Below are 19067 nucleotides of genomic sequence, written 5' to 3' on the forward strand. Positions count from 1 at the left end.
ATAAACCATTTTGTTGTTGTTGCTGTTTTTTTTTCTTCTTCTTTTATATTCTACAGTTATTTTCTAATTAGTTGCTCAATGTAATTTCATATTTTTTCCTCGCTCTAAAAACGCTCAAGTGCAGTCACATGTTTTTCATTCCTTCTACATTACACTTTGTTGTTGTTGTTGCACTTATTGCAATTATTTTTTTGCGCATTGACTAATAATTGGATATTGGAATTCTTGCATTTTTTAGCATTTTATTTTCATTATTCATTATTTTTACGTTTGTAAGGAAGGGATATGTTTATGTGCTATTTTTTTTTTTACCTCTCAGGTGGCTTGATCGATAAGCATCTGCAATTAAAAAAGAGAAAAGAGAAAAAAGTAATGTATTGACCGAGTTTTCATAAGAAAAAATGTACTTGAGTTTATTACATATTTTTACAGCTACAAATACAATTTGCTATAAGTAGTCATGGGGTTCTACATATATGTATGTATGTATGAATGTATGCATGTATGGATGTAAGTATGTTATATATACATATGCATTTAAGTTCAAATGTATGGCATGTTGGTATGAGCATTGGCGTTGTTGTCTGAAGAAGTGTTGAAATTATTACATAACTGTGTAATATTTTTTCGTATATATATATATATATGTGTGTAACAATATAATTTTTTTTTTTGAGAATTTTAGGCCTTAATTTCATACTCTTGCTTAACTATAAATTATTTCTTAACAAGTCAAATTATGTATAATTGGAAAATTTGTTACAATTATTTTGCAAATTCTAGACTAACTCACATATATACTTCCAAACATCCAGAAATTACAGTAAATCAAGAAAAAAATTGTCTAGAAAGCTTCCTGATGTTCTTTTAATGGAAATTTTACGATTATACACAATATAAGAGTTGCCACCGTATAACAGATCCATTCCAATAAATACCCACAAAATAAAAAAAAAAACAAAAACATGCAGTTTTCAAAACAAACGTGGTTTGCTTCAAAAATCATTAAATTGCTATAATGGGCAGCATGTATTCCCTATTGTAACCCTATCGAGCACCATTGGGGTATACTTGTTCGTAAAGTCTACTCAAACGATATACAAAGCAACTGAATTCTAAAACTCAAAAATGCGCTTTGTCAATCTTGGTATGAGATTGGATCAGAAATCTTACAAAGGCCGACTGATTCTATGTCAAAAAGAATTTTTAGAGACATTAAAAATAAAGGAGGCCAAACGAAATACAAAAACTAAAAAATTTCATTTAGGTATATACTGCTACTTTTTTGTAAAAGCGCACAAACGAATGGCCATCCAAGAATTAATTTTTCGAAGACAGAAAAAAATAGAGAAATATTTTATTAATTTTGTACACACAAGTTAAAAATTAATATATATAAGATCTCACCTTTTTAAAAATCAAAAAAATATTTTTTTTTCTTTTACCAAGTTAGTAAGAAAAGGTGTGCTTATAGAAAAGTGCCTACCATTTTAAAATATCTTCTCTAAAGGATTTTGCGAAATTGGATTTTTTTTTTAATTTTGAGCTATTTTAGTTTCGTGGCAATGCGGCCAGGCGAATCTTAACTTAAAACTTAACACAGCTATTTACGAAGTTTTGTAAAAAAGCTTTAGTTCTAACCAACCGATTTACTGCATAAATTGTTGGCATAAAATTACTTTGGAGATCCTTTTATGACAGAAACCAACAAAAACTCCACATATCTAATTTTTACTATTTTCAAATAAATCGAAAAAGTTACAAAATTTACTGAAAAATTTATATTTTGCGATATTTCGAAAATTTTATGTTTCAGTTTCTAAACATTACGTATACTGACATATTTGCTGATAGAGGATATAACGGATTTATTCCCTAACCGGGTATATTAAGTTTGCCACGAAGTTTGTAACGCCCAGAAGGAAACTTTAGAGAGCCTATAAAGTAAAAGTATGTATAATATATATAAATGAACAGCATGATGAGCTGAGTCGGTTTAGCCATGTTTTTCTATCTGAATATACGCGAACTAGTCCTTCAGTTTATGAGATATCGATCTGAAATTTTGCACACGCCTTTTTCGCCCTAAAAAGTTGCTAATTTGTTGGAATCGCCAATATCGAACCACTATAGCATATGGCTGCCTTACAAACAGAACAAATGAAATCAAAAGATTCAGATGGAAAACGTTTTAATGTTACAAGATATCTACAAAAAATTTGGCATGGATGATTGTCGAAGATAATGTTGCAATCTTCGAAAAAATTATTCAGATCGGATCACTATAGCATATAGCTGACTTACAAATTGGCTGATCAAAATCAAATTCTTGTAAGGAATGTTTTGTACTTTTTTTAGCGTTATTATAGCTACGACCGAAATTAATTTTTTTTCTTGTTTTTTTTATATTTTTAGAAGAATTAAGCAATAAATAAAGAACTGTTAAAAAATTTTTAGCAAAAAAAATATTATTTTTTCGAGCGTCAAAAATACCCAAAATTTACTAAAGAGGTACCTAGATTTTTCTGGCAGTATCTTGCAATCAATAAAAAACCATAAGAAAAACTGGTAGTAAATTTATTATTTATTTTTTTTTATCGAGCATCAAAAAATTATTATTAATTCATCAGATCCATGTATGGATCCTTTAGACTCAATCTTCAATGACTATTCAATAATCTTTATTTTACGTAATAAAAGTTATTTCGGACTATCCAATATGATTCCGAAACCAAAATATTTTTTAAAGGACCTGCGCTCTCATTTTGATATCTGCCTAAAGATTCTTAAACCTGCTTATATTGTTAGCATATTATTAAACACATGCATACTACAATTGCGCTGTCAGATAAATGCACATAAACTGCAAGAAAATTACAAATACTAGAGTGAAGCTCGATCAGTCATAACAGAAGTGGTAAACTGTTGACAGGGAGACTTAAATATTGGCTAAAAAGGGCTCGCCGCCGACAACAAAGGACTGCAAAATATACCTGATGCATTTTTTGCTTACAAACATTTGTAATAAGTACATGCAAATGTACATATGTAAGTACATGTGTTCGCATTACTTCGGCCGAACATTAAAAACACAATATTTACATGTGAGCCGGCGTGCTTTCATACATATGTGTTGTTGTTTTCATGCCTTGCCATTGCGCCCCACTGCGAGCAGCACGTTTGCGGCGTGTACTAAACGAACCGTAGGCACGACCCAACGAAGCCAAAAGGCTCTTTCGAATGGCCAAGCGAAAGGGTAATTATAACCTACAACTTTGCCGGTCATACATGTGTATATATGTGCAACTGAATGAACATATATGTAAATATGTATGTGTGTTCTGCGCATTTTTGAAATTTCCTTGAACATTTTTGCAAAACACTTTTTGCGAGTACTATTTTTCTACCCTGCTCCAAATATGGTATAATATTTGTTTGCAGTAGCCCTTGCAGCTTAGCTCTGTTGGTTTGCATACATAAATGCATACATGTATGTATGTATATGTGGCTCATGTCAAGTTCCTTTGTTATCCTTTATTGGGGATGCACTGAATTATTAACACACTTATGTATGCTTGTAGCTCCTCACCCTTCGTTTCCACACGGTTTTGTTTCTTTTTTCGAAAAACATTTTTGTTGTTTCGTTTATGTTCTTACTAAAAGCCAATTTAGTTGCCTTAGTTGTTGTAATGAAATTAACCAATGTGTTTTAAGTTAAAGGGGTCTCTATCCGTCTGTCTGTCTATTTGTGAACAGTGAGTTCGGCAGTTAATGTTGCGGCTCACCACAGTTAAGTGGCTGCTATCAAAAATTGTTGGCAAAATGTAGGGCCGGTTGAGAATAGATTCATAGATTCGGAGTGAGAAGGTGATATAATAATGTACTTGTAGTAAGAATTATTGTACAGATCAGGTTGAACATTTGTAGAATATTTTCAAGATGAATTGAATTAGAAAACAAATTTTTAAGTCAGCCGACCAATAAAGGTTTCACTTAGACCAAGCTACTTTTTTCAAAAAACATTAGTAAGTTTGTAGAATAGTGAAAGAAATAAAATGTCCCTACCTAATCCACCGTAGCGTCGAAGCGTTTGTGTCAGCCCTCAGTTTTTGAGATATTGATCTGAAATTTTGCGCGCGTCCTTTTCTCCCTAAGAAGCTGCTCATATTTCAGAACCGCTGATATGGAACCACTATAACATATAGCTGCCCTACAAACTGATCGATCAAAATCATTATAAAGATCTTAATTTACCATTTTATGCAATAAGCAATGCACCAGTGAAGTATATTATAGCTTGGGTGCAGCCGAAGTTAACGAGTTTTCTTGTTTCATATAGCACAAGGCCTAGAATAAAAATATGTTGAAGAAAGTGATTCCGAAGATGGGCTAACAGCCGCCATTTTGTATTAAAATTTCAATATATATATTTTTTGTACACGCAAATATATGAAATGGATAAATTCACGTAGAATTACTTTGAAAAGTTAGGCCTTGTTTAGAGGGCTAGAATGGCCCTTTAACAAAATCAAATCGATCGGTGCCAAATAACTTTAAACGAAGGCTTCTTATGAAATTAAAATTTAAAAATATAATATTTTACTTGTTTGTGGTCATTTTTTTTATATGGTAAAGTATAATAAATCGGTTATGATTAAAGAAGTTTGTTTTTCGAACTTTTTTTTTTTTAATCATAACCGAAGAGCTGCGCAAGGTCAAATGCGGAATTTTTTATTTTTAAATTTTCCAAATTTACTTAACTTGATATAAATGTTATGCAGAAGTTATCGAAGAGGCAACTTCACTTATATTTGTTATCACCAACAAACCATTATTACATAAATTCAAAATCTTTCGATACTGACTTATACATATTTATGTAGTCAAAACACAAAAATTTCTATATTGAAATGCATTCAAAAGCAAAAAATTGGGTGAGATATGAATTGAAGTCAAGAAACGTTGAAAGACGCTTTCGTATGTCAGCAGTGCTGCTTGAGCGCTACAAAACAAATTTGGTTTTGCATCGGATTATGACAGGTGATGAAAAATGAATGCATTATGACAACCCTAAATTGAAGAAATCATGTGTCAAACTTGATCAACCAGCCAAATCAATGGCAAAATTATATTATAATAGCGTGGACGCCAAATCAATGCTCTATGTATTCGGTGGGATCGGAATGGCGTGCTGTATAGCTACTAAAACGAGATAAAGTTTTTAATGAAGAACGCTACCGACAACTACTCATCAAATTGAAGCGAGTGATTGCCGAGGCAATAACTTTCATAACATAACAGCGCTCAGCTTCATGTTGCAAGACCGGTTAAAAACAATTTGGAAAACAGCGGCTGAGAAAAGCTGCCTCAATCGCTTTATATAGGCACAGATTCTGCCTGCCATTTGTTCCGGTCGCAGCATTTCCTCACTGGAATACGGTTCACATCAGAACAAGGTATCAAAAGTTGTTGGATTAATTCTTGAATGCCAAGCCGACGCAGTTCCTTTTGGAATGGAATTCGCGAATTGCCAGAAACATGAGAAAATGTTATAGCATCAAATCGACAATGTTTTACATGTCTTTCTTAAATAAACGTTCAAAGTTTAAAATAATAAACACACCAATATAAATATAATTATTAATATATAAAAGCTTTGCACTTATCTAAACTGAAACGCATTTGTCTTAAAAATAAAATAAATTGTTTTAAAAACTTACTTAAGGAACTTTACACCGCCTTTTGTTTTGTTAAAGTTGTTGCACAGAAAAAGCGCAAACTACGCACTATTCTACTTATGGAGAATATGCATATATATATATGTATGTATGTGTATCAATATATTAACGTTTGAACTGCATAAGAAATTTTCTCATTTCCTGTTTCCGCTTTGTTAGAAATGAAAATGCGAATCAATAAAAACAACAACATTTACTCATAGACATTGCAACAAAAACACAAATAGGCGTGGTGCACACACTATTGCGTGCGTTAAGCAAATCAAAGCAAATAGAGTTGAGCAGAACTGCATAGAACTTTAATTATATTTTTATTTACCTCCACTGCTATGCCACACGCGCATAGACACACACACGCACACACACAATCGCAATCGCAATCGCGCCATGTATGCGACATGTGCTATTTAAATGGCAAGCGCAAACCAATTGCAAGTCTTTAAATGTCAAAGTATGCAATTGCCTATGAACAGAGCGTCATGCACACATAAATATACACGTATATACATACATATGTATGTATGCATATCTACCTACAAACAAATATGGTAAGTTCTTCCATCCAAACACGCCCTAATATAGGCGAGATTTAAGCAAGCCCACTCGTGGTAGAGTGCGGCTCGCTTGCTAAGTAACAATACAGAGTTCTATATGTATGTATATACATATATGTAGGTATGTTTTCGCCAGGTAATCACAAAAGTTTTTCGATCGCTTGGTTGGACACTCGTTCGCGATGACATCCAACGGAAATACGCAATGCAAACGACTTTTCTATGCATGCCACCATACTTCGAGCCACACACACGCACACACTTTCACATTAGGAAAGTGTGTATGTACGTGTGTATTGCTGTTTAGCGTTTTAGTTTGCGCAATCTGTGCAACCAAATGTTGTATACAACTATTTTAAAAATAATAACTAGAACTTCATGTTTGCAAATATTCACAAACATATATTAGAGCCTTTGCAATAGTTTCGTTCGAGTCTTCAATAAATATAAATTTCTTAGAGATTACTTACTAGCACTATTTTACAACTGTAATTTCAAGTTTGTATGACCATGTAACTGGCATGCGTGCGCTGTCAACTGTTTTTCCGGTTGAAAACTTTCCAATACCTACTTTTCCGTGCCATGAGTACTCTGCTACATATTTAGAGCAGCATTGAGCACCATTTGTTATACCGTTAATATAACCTAAGTTGGCCACGAAGTTTGTAACACCCAGAAGGAAATATCGGAGACCCTATAAAGTATGTAACTATATAGAAATAATAAGCGTGATGAGCTAGGTTGATTTAGCCATGATCGTCAGGGTGTCTGTATATACGCGTACGAGTCCCTTAGTTTTCGAGATATCGATCTGAAATTTAGCACACTTACTTTTCTCCCCAAAGAACTGCTCAATTGTCAAAACCACCGATATCGGACCACTATAGGGTATAGCTGCGATACAAGCTGATCGATCAAAATTAAATTCTTTTATAGAGAATTTTTTTTATTTACAAAATATCTTCCCAAAATTTAAAATGGTTTACAGTACGAGGCAGCGCTACAATCTGCGAGCATACTATTTAGATGGAGCCAATATAGCATACAGCTATCATACAAACCGAACGATCGAAATCAAGATACTAAAGATTTTCGTAAAAGACATTTTATTGTAATGTAACCTTGATTCGATATTGAGATATTAAACAAAACAGCTAGCCTCTACATTTACAATATAACATTTTGAGTAATAAGAAAGGAAGTTGTTTTAAAAATTTCTAAATTTCCGATTTCGAAATTGTAAAATATTATAAGAAGTAATTTTATTACTCAAATAATAAAAGTTATAAGAAATATTTTACATTTTGAGATATTATTATTATATTTATGGTAATTAGTCATTATGAAACATGAGTGCGATTTATGAGATGTGATAAATTAGCAGGAAATCATCTACTATTAGCTGCTTTCCAACAAACCACCTATTAACTCATACATAAACTCTCAAAAATTGGACCATCTGAAAAATACAAAAAGGCAATCGCTCAGAAGCGGCCTGTTTTGGTCAATTGTGTTCCATAAAGCCAACGCCAGTGAAACACATCGCTAGTGACTCGCCAGAAGCTTGGTAAGTTTGGTTGGATGGTTCTCATTCATTCACCTTATAGTTTGGACCTGGCTCCAAGCGATTACTACCTGTTCTTGTCTATGGCAAATGATTTCACGAGTGAAATATTCGCCTCAAGAGAAGCTCCAGATGTTTCGCCAATAGGGCTTCTATAAGAGTGGCATTATGAAACTAACTTCAAAATGCCAAGAAGCTATCAAACAAAACGGTGCGTATATGACCTAATTTGTATCATTCTAACTATGCTAAATAAAATCTTCAATTTAATGAAATAATGGATTTCTTTTTACTAGACTTAACATTAATACGAATCTTCTAAATCCCTATGTAAGGTTTGACAATGACTCTGGAAATATATTTAAACAAATTCATATTTAGTTTTTGGATTTCGTATATATGAGTATATACCTATTATAAAATTTTCCTATAATTATAAACATATCATCAAAATTTATTTTTTCTATGAGCCTATGGACTAAACTTTTACATTGTGAAAATGGCTTAACTATGTTAATCTACTGGTGTGATGCTAATTATTGAATCACGGCTAATTCCTATGCTTTCTTTTTACCAACGTGCGTTTTAGGGTTAATTGAAGTGAGCCAGGGACCATCCCATCTCCATATCATTAGAGAATAATATAATTCAAATGAAGAAACAATTAAATATAGAGATTTCTTTTTAAGAATTTGAAAGAAAGAAAAGGCATTAACTGCTCTCCGAAAGCTGAGAAGACTGCTGCCAAGGGTATATAGGTTTGAGTTGTGATATATGTATTCTCAACCTAAATTTTCTTTGCACAAGGTTTCAGTAAAACAAAAAGAAACATATAGACATACCTCTCCTAATGTATATCTAGTACATATAACTGAAACAGGCGTCGACTTCTCTCTTGAAGAAACAGTAATTTATAGGAATGAAGTAACAACTTAGTGAGCTAACGTATCGTAAACCGTACCAAACTCTGACATACCTTTATAAATCTCACATATGTACCTTCCAAAGAGTTTACCTCTTGCAACTAACGTATGCGTCAAAAAATATTAGCAATAATTCCGACAATTGTATTTCAGCTTGTTCTGAGTGTTAATCTCTAATTTAGCATCTCTGCGCAACACTCTAACCTAATTTTAGGTAATCTGAGCCAGACGTGATTTTAAAATAAAACGAGTGATTAAGATGACACAAAAATGATCACGCTCACTTTCACTCTAAAATTTTCGTTTAAATTGTGACGCTACTCCGGCCTGAGTTTAAATTACTTGAGATAGTTTCGAATCAGCTTCAGTATTTCAATAATGAACACATAAAACTACCACCTACCTGGCAGTCGTACAGTCCCTGTAGAGAATATCGAAGTCCTTGCAGGCGAGCAGCTTACAACGATTAACACCCGGTTGTATGGCGCCGAGACCGCGTAATATACGCACTTGCTCTACATTGCACACTAACGGTACAATATCTAGACGCTTCAGTTTCGTATAGACCGTATGCAGACCGCCCACCAAGTGTTTGAGGAATAATTCGAAAGCTTGTGGCAGACATAACATCGTATCGCCGCTGATAATGAAAGCGGCCACTTTCTGGCCACGATATTCGACCAGTTTGCATTCGTTAGCGCTGGGATCCGATGTGGAAATCGGTGGCGGACTATTGTAGGAGCGCGGCGGTACATGATGATGTGCGGCCGCCATCAGCTCCAGCGGCGAGGCATGATGCATCATTTGCAGTGAGTTGAGCAAGCCGAGCGAATGTGGTGGCAAACCGTGCGGCATGCGTGGTGGTAAGCCAGCGGGCAGGCCATTCGCTGTAGGCACACCCGTCACATGTGGCGGTGGACTAAGTTGATGGTGTTGTTGTTGCATTTGTTGCATCATCGTATGATTGAGCGATGTCACCGGACTAACGGCGTTGGGATGGCGTGTTGGTGAACTGGCCGGTGAGCAACTTGAACCGCGACCGGTATGCGAGAGGCGGCCGTTAGAGGGACGATCGTCGCCTATGCTACCGCTTAGCGAGCCAGCGCCACTGCCGCCGGGACCGCTGCCGCCGCGACTGCTATTGCCATCACGTGAACCGTTCAGCTGCTGCTGGTGCTGGTGTTGTTGTTGTTGATGTTGTTGTTGTTGCTGCTGCTGTTGCTGATGATGCATTAGCAGCGCTGTCGGATTCATGCTGTGCGCCAACAGTATGCTGTTGTTATTATTATTATTGTGATGATAACTGGGACTCAGCTTGTTGTGACGTGGACTATTGTTATTATTATTGTTGTTGTTATTGTTATTACTATTATGATTATTGTTTGTAAGATTGGTGGCCACTGAAATGGTGTTCATTGTTTTGCTGTTGGAAACCGGTGTCGGTGAACGTTCGCGCTTAACAGCCGCTAATACGGTGCCATGCAGCGCGGAGGAGGTAGACGAGGCAACACTATGTTCACTTGTGATCGATTGTGCATCAGTGGCGTTAGAATCCATGCTTTGTCACATGCAACACTGTAGCTATGTTTGCTTTTCTTTTTAACCGTTATTTAACAATTTTCCAACTTTTTGGTGTTAATTTAATTTGTTATACTTTTGGGGACGCGCGTTGCAAACCTTTAAACGAGTTTTTTTTTTGTATTTCAATTTATTGTTTTTCGATATCACTTCACAGCACACAAATTAATTTGAGTTATTTTTTTGCGCGTGTGTGTTAAACTTATAAGTTTTGTGTTTTTGAGCGTTATTTATGACACTGTGGAAATGAATTAATTACTAGCTTTTTATTTGTATTATAAATCAGAATTTAAAAAAAATATTTTTTAATACACTAAAACTTTCAAAAAAGTAGATAACATATTTTATTTAAAATGAATGCAGTTTATATTGTATAAAGAGAGCAAAGAACTTTACAAGTACTTCTTCCTGCTTACGCAAAAAAGCTGAATATTCAATAGAAGAAAGTATTTAGATATATCAGAAATCTAATATAATCCAATAACTTAATATTTTTTAACTAGTGCCTTGTAAGTTTGAGTTTAGTTTTAGATTTCCGAAAAAAATACATATGTTAGTACAGTTTGCCGAAAGAAACCGTTAATGATTCCTTTGAGAGGGTTGTCGAAATTTTAATACGAACAACAAAGGACCTTAAGTTCGCCTACAGCAAAGCTATAACAACCTTCACAGCTGCAGTTCTTATAGCATAAGTAATATATATTTTAATATTTTTAAGGTTTTCGACGTGAATATGTTATAGTGATCCGATTCGAACAATATGTTTGAAAATTGTAGCGGTATTATAGACAATAATCTATGCCAAATTTCGTGAAGATATTTTGCCAAATAAAAAAGTTTTCCATACAAGGACTTGATTTTGATCGTCCATTTTGGTTTATATGACAGCTATATGTTTTCTCATTGTAGTCGGCAGTTCCAATAAATGAGCAGTTTCTTGGGAAGAAGAGAACATGTACGAAATTTCATATCAATGTCTCAAAAATTAGATGGGCAAACTGACAGACGGACATCAACTCGTCACACTAATCATTTATAAATATATTTTGGCGTTTCTTTCTGTTGAGATTATAAAAATATATTACAGCTTCTAAAAATTTATATAAACTATGTCTTAGAATTGTATTTAAATATAGATATTAAAATACATTGAAGACGAACACCGTACATTTTTAATAAAAAGTTTGTATCATAAATCTTTTAAGCAACGGTTTTTTATGTAAAATTTCTATCAAAACTAAGAAAATTTTCGAGTGCTGCAGAGCTTAAGTTTAAAAGCACTTAACCAATTTCAAAACTTTATTTAACGCACTAAAATAACGAGGAATATGTTGCCAAGGCTTTCAATTTTTATGTTTACCAAGCTCCGTACTCATAAATGTATATAAGAAAACATTGCATTAAAATTTGCCTTCTGCTCCAAATTGCTTTAAAGAAAATTTTTATTTTTTCATAGTATTAAAAAGTACACTGGTATATACTTTACAATGCCACTATAACAACTATTTAATTTCAAATGTTAAAAAAAAAATTTTAAATAGAAAATTGTTTAACAGAAAATAATTTTTTTTAATAGTGTAATTCTCGAAGTAGATTTTTAATATAATAAAAAAAATATTTTTTAAAGCAATTTAGATAAATTTTTCTATTCACAAAATTTTTGATTTTTTTCAATAAAATAACTTTTTTTCAAGCAGTTTAAATAAGTATTTTATCAATAAAACCAAAGTATACTTTGATTTTGATTTCTTTATCAACAAACTATTTTTTTTAAAGCAGTTTAGATACGTTTTTTTTCAACGAAATCAAAGTATACTTCTGCATATATTGAATTACACAAAAAATCCTAATTTATTTCTGCAATAATTTATATTAAATTATGCACATATTTTATTCTATGAGGTTTCCAAGATTTATTCAATTTCTTTTCATATTATAAACTAATAGTAATCACAAAAAAATTATTTAGTTATTTATCACACTAAAATATTTTGAATTTTAGTTCTCTGTTAAAAAGTTATTATAATGGACAAAACAACATAGTACAAATATTATAGATATGTCAAAACACCAGTTATCTGTTTCTGAATTAAAAGCACAAGCACAATCAGTTCATAGATTTTTCATTGCCGTTAAATAATATTTAATTAAGTTTACTAAAACCGCATAAATTAAAATTTGTTCTTCGACCGTTTATTTATTGTAAAATATTATTTTTTTTAAGTTATTATTTTGTTATATATTCAAATGTATGTTTTGAATTATTTAACATTGTTATTTTATTATTAATTTACATATTATAATATATTACTTATTATAAAAAAGTAATAAGGCTGTTTGTTATGAATTAATTAAATTAATGTTTTTAATTATTTGACATTGTACTTTAATTTCTAATACTTTTTTACCACACACAATTATTACTCACGCATAAAAACAACACAATTTTCTAAAATCACAAATACACTATAAATCCAAATAATAAATTGACGCGATTCGTTTCAATATTAAACAGCAATAGTTATTAGTTTGTTTGTAATATTAGTTAATCACTAATAACGTATAACCGAAACTACTACCGAATTTACCGCATTTAATATTTAACTACCGCACCGTCGGCGTGTCACTGCGCGTATGAGAGGACAAATGATTGCAGACAGTCACAGAAACACACGGCGAATACGAATGCGATTGCGATGCCGAATACAAATACAATACCCACTCACATATCTACTAGTTAGTAAATAGACGCGTAGTGCGCCGCCCAAATATACAATCAGCAAACAGTCAAAGGCAGTAGCAACAGCAATAGCAGCAACAACAACAGTAATAGCAATGAAATGGCAAATGTGGGGAAAATACGCGAATATACCCACACTCACAAATCACCAACAACAAACGAGCAGGGACAAACAACAATTACATTACATACACAATCGCAATTGCAGAAGGAACCGAAACGAAAAAATGAAATTTGATAGAAGAAAAATACGACAACTGCTGGCGTGGACGACGACGTTGGCGACGAGGACGATGGCAACAACGACAACGATAACGACGACGACGACAACGTCGTTTATTTAACATCGACAGCGTTGTGTATGACTGCGACGCTAGCAGCGGCTGCGACAGCGAGAAATGACATTCAATCAGTTGCGTCGGAAATGGGAGAAATGATTGTGATTGCTGCGCGGCGGTTGTCGCATCGATTCATTTCGGGTCGATTCGATTCATGTGCGGCAACGAAACGCATTATGTTAAATTGAAGAGGGGAAATGGTTGAGGTTGTAATATTTTTTTTATTTTAAAATTGTTGTTGGTAGTATAAGGAATCAAAGTGCTGTGTTGAGAGTTTGGGGTGGTTTTCGTTTGGTTGTTGGGATTACAATTGGAATTGGAATACATATGTATGTATTTATTTATATAAATATGTATATGCATATATATTTGGATGGAGGTGTTGGTTTGCAAACCGTGTGTGAAGCAGCCTGTAGGGTATTTTCGTTTTGGAGCTCGCTTATTCGGCAACTGCGTTAGATTGCCATAAGCTTGGTATTGGCTGTGTATTGATGCTATTGTTGTTGCTATTTTTTTTGTTTGTTTTTTTATTGCATTCGACTTTGATTTGTCACTGACTGTTGTGTGAGTAAAATTGTTGGTTTGTTGACTTACTAAACATTGATAAGCTTAGTTTGGATTTTATAAAGAAGGTGTGAAGTTAACAAATTATTATTGATTATTACAATTTACTGTCTTCGTATTTATTTTTGATTGTCGATATTCTCAATAGCGATAAAATATTTATAATTGTTATCGATTATTAAAATTTACTTTGTTCTGATTTATTTTTTACTGTTGAAATTCCTAATGAAATTAAAATAGTGATTGTTATAATTATTTTTTGCTTTAAATTTTTTTTTATCAGAAATTGTTTTGAATTTATTTAAAGAATTTTTTAAATTAATGTTATGGTTATACATACGTATGTATGTATATGTATGTACCTATGTTTGGCGGAAATATATATTTTTAGATTTGTGAGTGCAATCATTAAAACTAATAATTTCTAACTCCAAAGGAATTCATAGATTTTTATTGATGCACAACTTTTATATGCTTTAATTTTTAGAAATCTGAAATTCAGCGATGGCGTTATTCTTTTTAAACAATTATTATAAAATGTAATAGTTAAATTATTAATATAGCTTTTGTGACAGATGATGAATTTCAGAGGTACTCTTACACATATTTATTTATTTATTTTACTAGTTAGTTATATTTCTATTTATAAAACCATATTTTGTTTCTTAAAGTAAGAGTTGATTATGACAATGAAAGACATTAATTATTTTGATTGAATTTACTTCAATTCTGTCATTGGACTATATTTTATATCATTTCTAATGATTATGATGATTATTATTATTAGCTCAGAGTTACAAATTACTGAAAATCTTTTTATTTATTATCTGCCTCAAAAAAGGGTTTCATATTTCTATTCATTATCAAATATACTTATATTCTTTTTAACTAAATTTTAGGTATTCTGAGTTTTTGGGGAATATTTACGTAAAAATAAAAAAAATATCGGTGAGTATACAAACACTTTTGTCATGAAATACCTAAGGCTATTCATAGTGTGAATTAAAATATCATCAATAATCATATTTCGATATGACAAACATTTAAAAGTAATACACTGAAGTCCTAAATCGATATCTCGAATAATGTTTGAGCGTTCTAAAGTCTAACCGCTCAGTTCAATCAGCTCTAACAATTTATCTTTAAATGCGCTTTCCTCGAAACATCATTTTTCGAATTTGTTTGAGTGATTACTCGGAGGCAAACTATCTGACTATTAATATATTTATGAAAGTTATATAAATAATTCTCTATGCAACGACCTACCTGTTTTTGTCCTGATCAAAAATCGAATTTTGTCAGGCCAAAAACGAACAACTATTTTTGGGTAAAGTTCAATTGTAAAAAACGGTGCCATTTTGTCAAGTTTTGATTTTTTTCCACCGTAGGTTATTGTACGGAAAATATCTTCTAGTAGAAAATTTTTTGCTTGATATCATCAGCGGAGCAAGCCGGATTCACTGCAGCAGTGGAGAACCTTTTTCTTTGCGCCGTCGGCGATGAAAAAATATTCAATTTTTTCTACAAAATTTTTTTTGTGTTTTCTTAAAATATGTACAATATAACTATACACTTAAAATTTTAGAAGAATTGATAAAGCAGTTATTTTTATATTTATTATTATTTTTTTTTAATTCTTTTACTGTGTTTTCCCCTCTTACTAACTCTTTGTTAATTTATATTTCATTATTATGTTATATGCTTTGAAAATTCAATATTTTTAATAGAAATTAATTGCTTTTTTGATTTTAATGATTATAAGGTTTCTTTATTTTTATTATAATTGATTTTAAAATATTAAAAAATAAATTTTTTTAAATTTATTATTGCTTTTTCGCTAGTTAAAAATTAGTATTCATTACTAGTTTTTGGTCTTTGAAATATTTTATATACATTACTAATAATTTTTATATTTTTTATGTCTGATGAATAACTTATAATTTTTTGTATATTTTCCTTTATGCCAATTTGAAATTTGTTTTTGATTTTCTCATATATTTTATATATTTGTGTCACTATATTGTTTTCTATATAAGTTTCCAACAGTTTTATCAAATTCGCAAACACACCTATTAATTTGGATATATTTTTTGTTTCAACGTAAATCGAATTAAATAAAAACCGCACTAACACCGACCGATTACCATTTGTCAGTTGCTGTTGCCGACACCGCTCACTTGACAAATGCCGCCTATTGGCGACGGCAAACACAGCACAACAATATCAACGCGCACACACACACACAATACTCAATGCATTGCTACAACACCGTGCCTAACAACGATAACTCACAACATGAACCGAATAACCAAATTGCTTACACTAGCAAGTCAAACGAACGAACGAAACACATGCCACGAACGTGCGACAGTGGCAATGGCAACGCAACGCGACGCGACCAAGACGAGTAGAACGAGTTGTTGAGTAGCGCGCACAGCAAAATTTTTATTGCATTACCTTCGCTTACGAATGACAAATTCGTAATGAAACCGATTTGAAATGTGTGCTGGCTGCCGTTGCGCGAGCATGAGCGACGCTGTACAACAACAACAACAACACAAAACAGACATGTACATACAGATTTCCCCAATTGTATCTGCAACTGTATATTTTGTGAAATGGTTGCAGTGTAGCTGTAGCTGTAGCTGTAACTGTGTGTTTGCATTGCTACGTACATACATACAGACAAACATATGGATGCGTGTATTTGTAATTGCGGCTGTTATATATGTATGTATGGATGTGCATACAGCATTCGTATATTCAAGTGGTTAGAGGGGATTGAAGTTGAGCATGCGAGTACGTTTGTGGCATTTGTTTGCTGTAATGAGTGCGTTTGTGGAGGGGAGCAAAAATGGTGGAGTGAAGTGGTGTAGAGGTGAGCGCATGGCAGGCAAAAAAACTCCTGTTGGAGTTGGTGTATAGAGAAATCAACGTGGATTCATTTGGGGAGAGGTGTAAAGTTGTTATGTTGCGTTCCCTGTGGCAAGCGAGCAGGCAGGTAGCGAAAAATGTGTGGCTGCTGCTTGCTGCTTGTTTACTTGTGTTTGCTTTGCACATTTGTTGATGTGTTGTTGTGACACTACGATTGCATTGCGAACGATTCGTATCGCTCTATGCTCGTTACGACAACTGTGAATGTGTATTGTATGTGTATGTATGCATGTGTGTATGAAAAGGAATACGAATGTGTGAATTGTGAATACGAATTGCCAGTGTACGAATGGGAATGCGAGACAGCCATGAGAATGAGAATAGAAATATAAATATATTTATATATATATATGGTAGTTGGCATGGCAGATGGGCGTACGCGTTTCAATTGCATGTGAGCCTGTGTGTGTTTGTTTGTATGGTGGCAAAATATAGCCGCACTATGTGCGCGAGTGCGAGATAGCGAATGTAACAACAAATAAACAGTTGTAATAGCATTTGAAATGGAATCGGAACGAAAACAAAATTACCACAAGTAACGAATTGTATTTATACAATACAACAATGTGATTGAAATGACAATACTTCGGGCCTTACGGGTATATACATAATTATAACGTTTAACTGAGATTGTGTGGATTTGCAACCCCAATTGGGCGCCAAGTCAAATGGCTTGCACATTGCTATAGAAATTTAAAGAAATATGAGATAGCAACTGTAGAAAATAACTGTAAAGATAGATTTTAAGGTTGTTTTCATTTGTATTTGCAGTTGGATTTTGGGTAGGATATTATGTGTTTAACAATTTTTTTAATGTATATATGTATATACATACATTAGGGTGGGTGCGAATTTTTTTTCGGTTGCCACTCTGAAAAATTGGCCAATAGACACCTCTAAGAAAGTCTCTGCAAGTATGAGTTTTTAATTGTAACGCGAAGGTCCTCCGCCTTGGCGGGAAAAAATTTAAAAAAAAATTAATAGGTTTGGTTATAACTCCTTTCATACTCAAAGCGTTCGTCTACTTTCACGATTTGAAAAAATCGAATTTTTATTTTTGCACAACTATAAACATGCACTATAAATAAATAATGTGGGTTCACTATTCACTCGCTCAATCAGTTTTAAATGTGTTTCTCCAAAAGTAGCTTTTTCAGTTTTGACACCTTTCTGACAAAACTATAAAAGATATTCGAAATCTGCCTTTTGCAATTTTTTTTTTTTCGTTTACAGTCTATATTAGCTTGAAAAACATGGCCAACAAATGTACTTTTTTTTAAATCGCTGCAATTTTGTCAGATTTTGAAATATTCAAAAGAGTCTATGTCTTGTAATAAATGGGGTTAAACATTAAGTAAAAAATGATAATTAATAGCTTCCAACTTCAGAAACTATTGTCAAGGAGTCAACTACGTCGCAACGGGAATAGTGCATTCAAGGACGCGTCAAGATTGGAGTTTAAAAAAAATTATTATCATTTTGTGCAGTTTTTTGCGATCCATCGTCAAGCAAAATATTTATGTACATATTTAGGTCGGAAATTTGAATACAGAGGGGTTATTTCTATTTGCAAATTAGAAAAAAACGTTTTTCTTTAAATTTCTTTTTTGAAGAGCCATTTTAATTAGCAAATAAAAAAAACGGTACATTTACAGACTGTCTTCTTGTTATCGTAGCTTCAGGCCATGATCGGATCAAATTCAAATATTAAGAGAATTTTTTTCAGATTCACAAGTGAATATAACCCTTAACGAGCACACCTAGTATGAAATTTCGAAAAATATAATCCTTAAATTTTAAATCGATATTTTAAGTAGTTTTTGAGTTACAGCCTTCTAACTTGTGGCCTACAATAGTCAGTAATTATCGCGAAACAAATGATCCGATCAATATACATTTGTTTTTTTTTTGAATGTCTGTATACCTATATGTAAATAATCGATTTCTTTTGGCTGTAAAAGCAGACTTGCTCCTTAAAATGTTCAGTTCACTCAGTCGTTTCATTTTTTCTCATTAATTATTTACTTTATTTTAAAAATTTGTAACTGTTTTGCCAAAGTTAAAAAATAATTGCAAATTATTTTCTGTTTTAATTGAACCTGTTATACTAATTTAATGCGCTGAACTGTATATA

At 32.7% G+C, this 19067-nt stretch overlaps 1 protein-coding gene across 3 annotated transcripts in view; it reads right to left on the reverse strand.

Moving 5' to 3' along the window:
• The window catches only part of dac (dachshund family transcription factor), a 60810-nt gene extending 44353 nt beyond the window's left edge, over positions 1-16457 (reverse strand). For all 3 annotated transcript variants that reach the window (XM_036366841.2, XM_014247634.3, XM_070106170.1), the window contains exons 1-3: positions 16144-16457; positions 9183-10595; positions 313-339 (exon numbers count right to left, since the gene is read on the reverse strand). In XM_036366841.2, coding sequence (XP_036222734.2) covers positions 313-339; positions 9183-10336 — 1181 coding nt within the window. In that variant the 5' untranslated portion in view covers positions 10337-10595; positions 16144-16457. The remainder of the gene's footprint in view (positions 1-312; positions 340-9182; positions 10596-16143) is intronic.
• Between the last annotated feature and the right edge of the window lie 2610 nt (positions 16458-19067).

The sequence above is a fragment of the Bactrocera oleae genome, chromosome 3 (assembly GCF_042242935.1).
Source record: "Bactrocera oleae isolate idBacOlea1 chromosome 3, idBacOlea1, whole genome shotgun sequence".
NCBI classification, from domain to species: domain Eukaryota; kingdom Metazoa; phylum Arthropoda; class Insecta; order Diptera; family Tephritidae; genus Bactrocera; species Bactrocera oleae.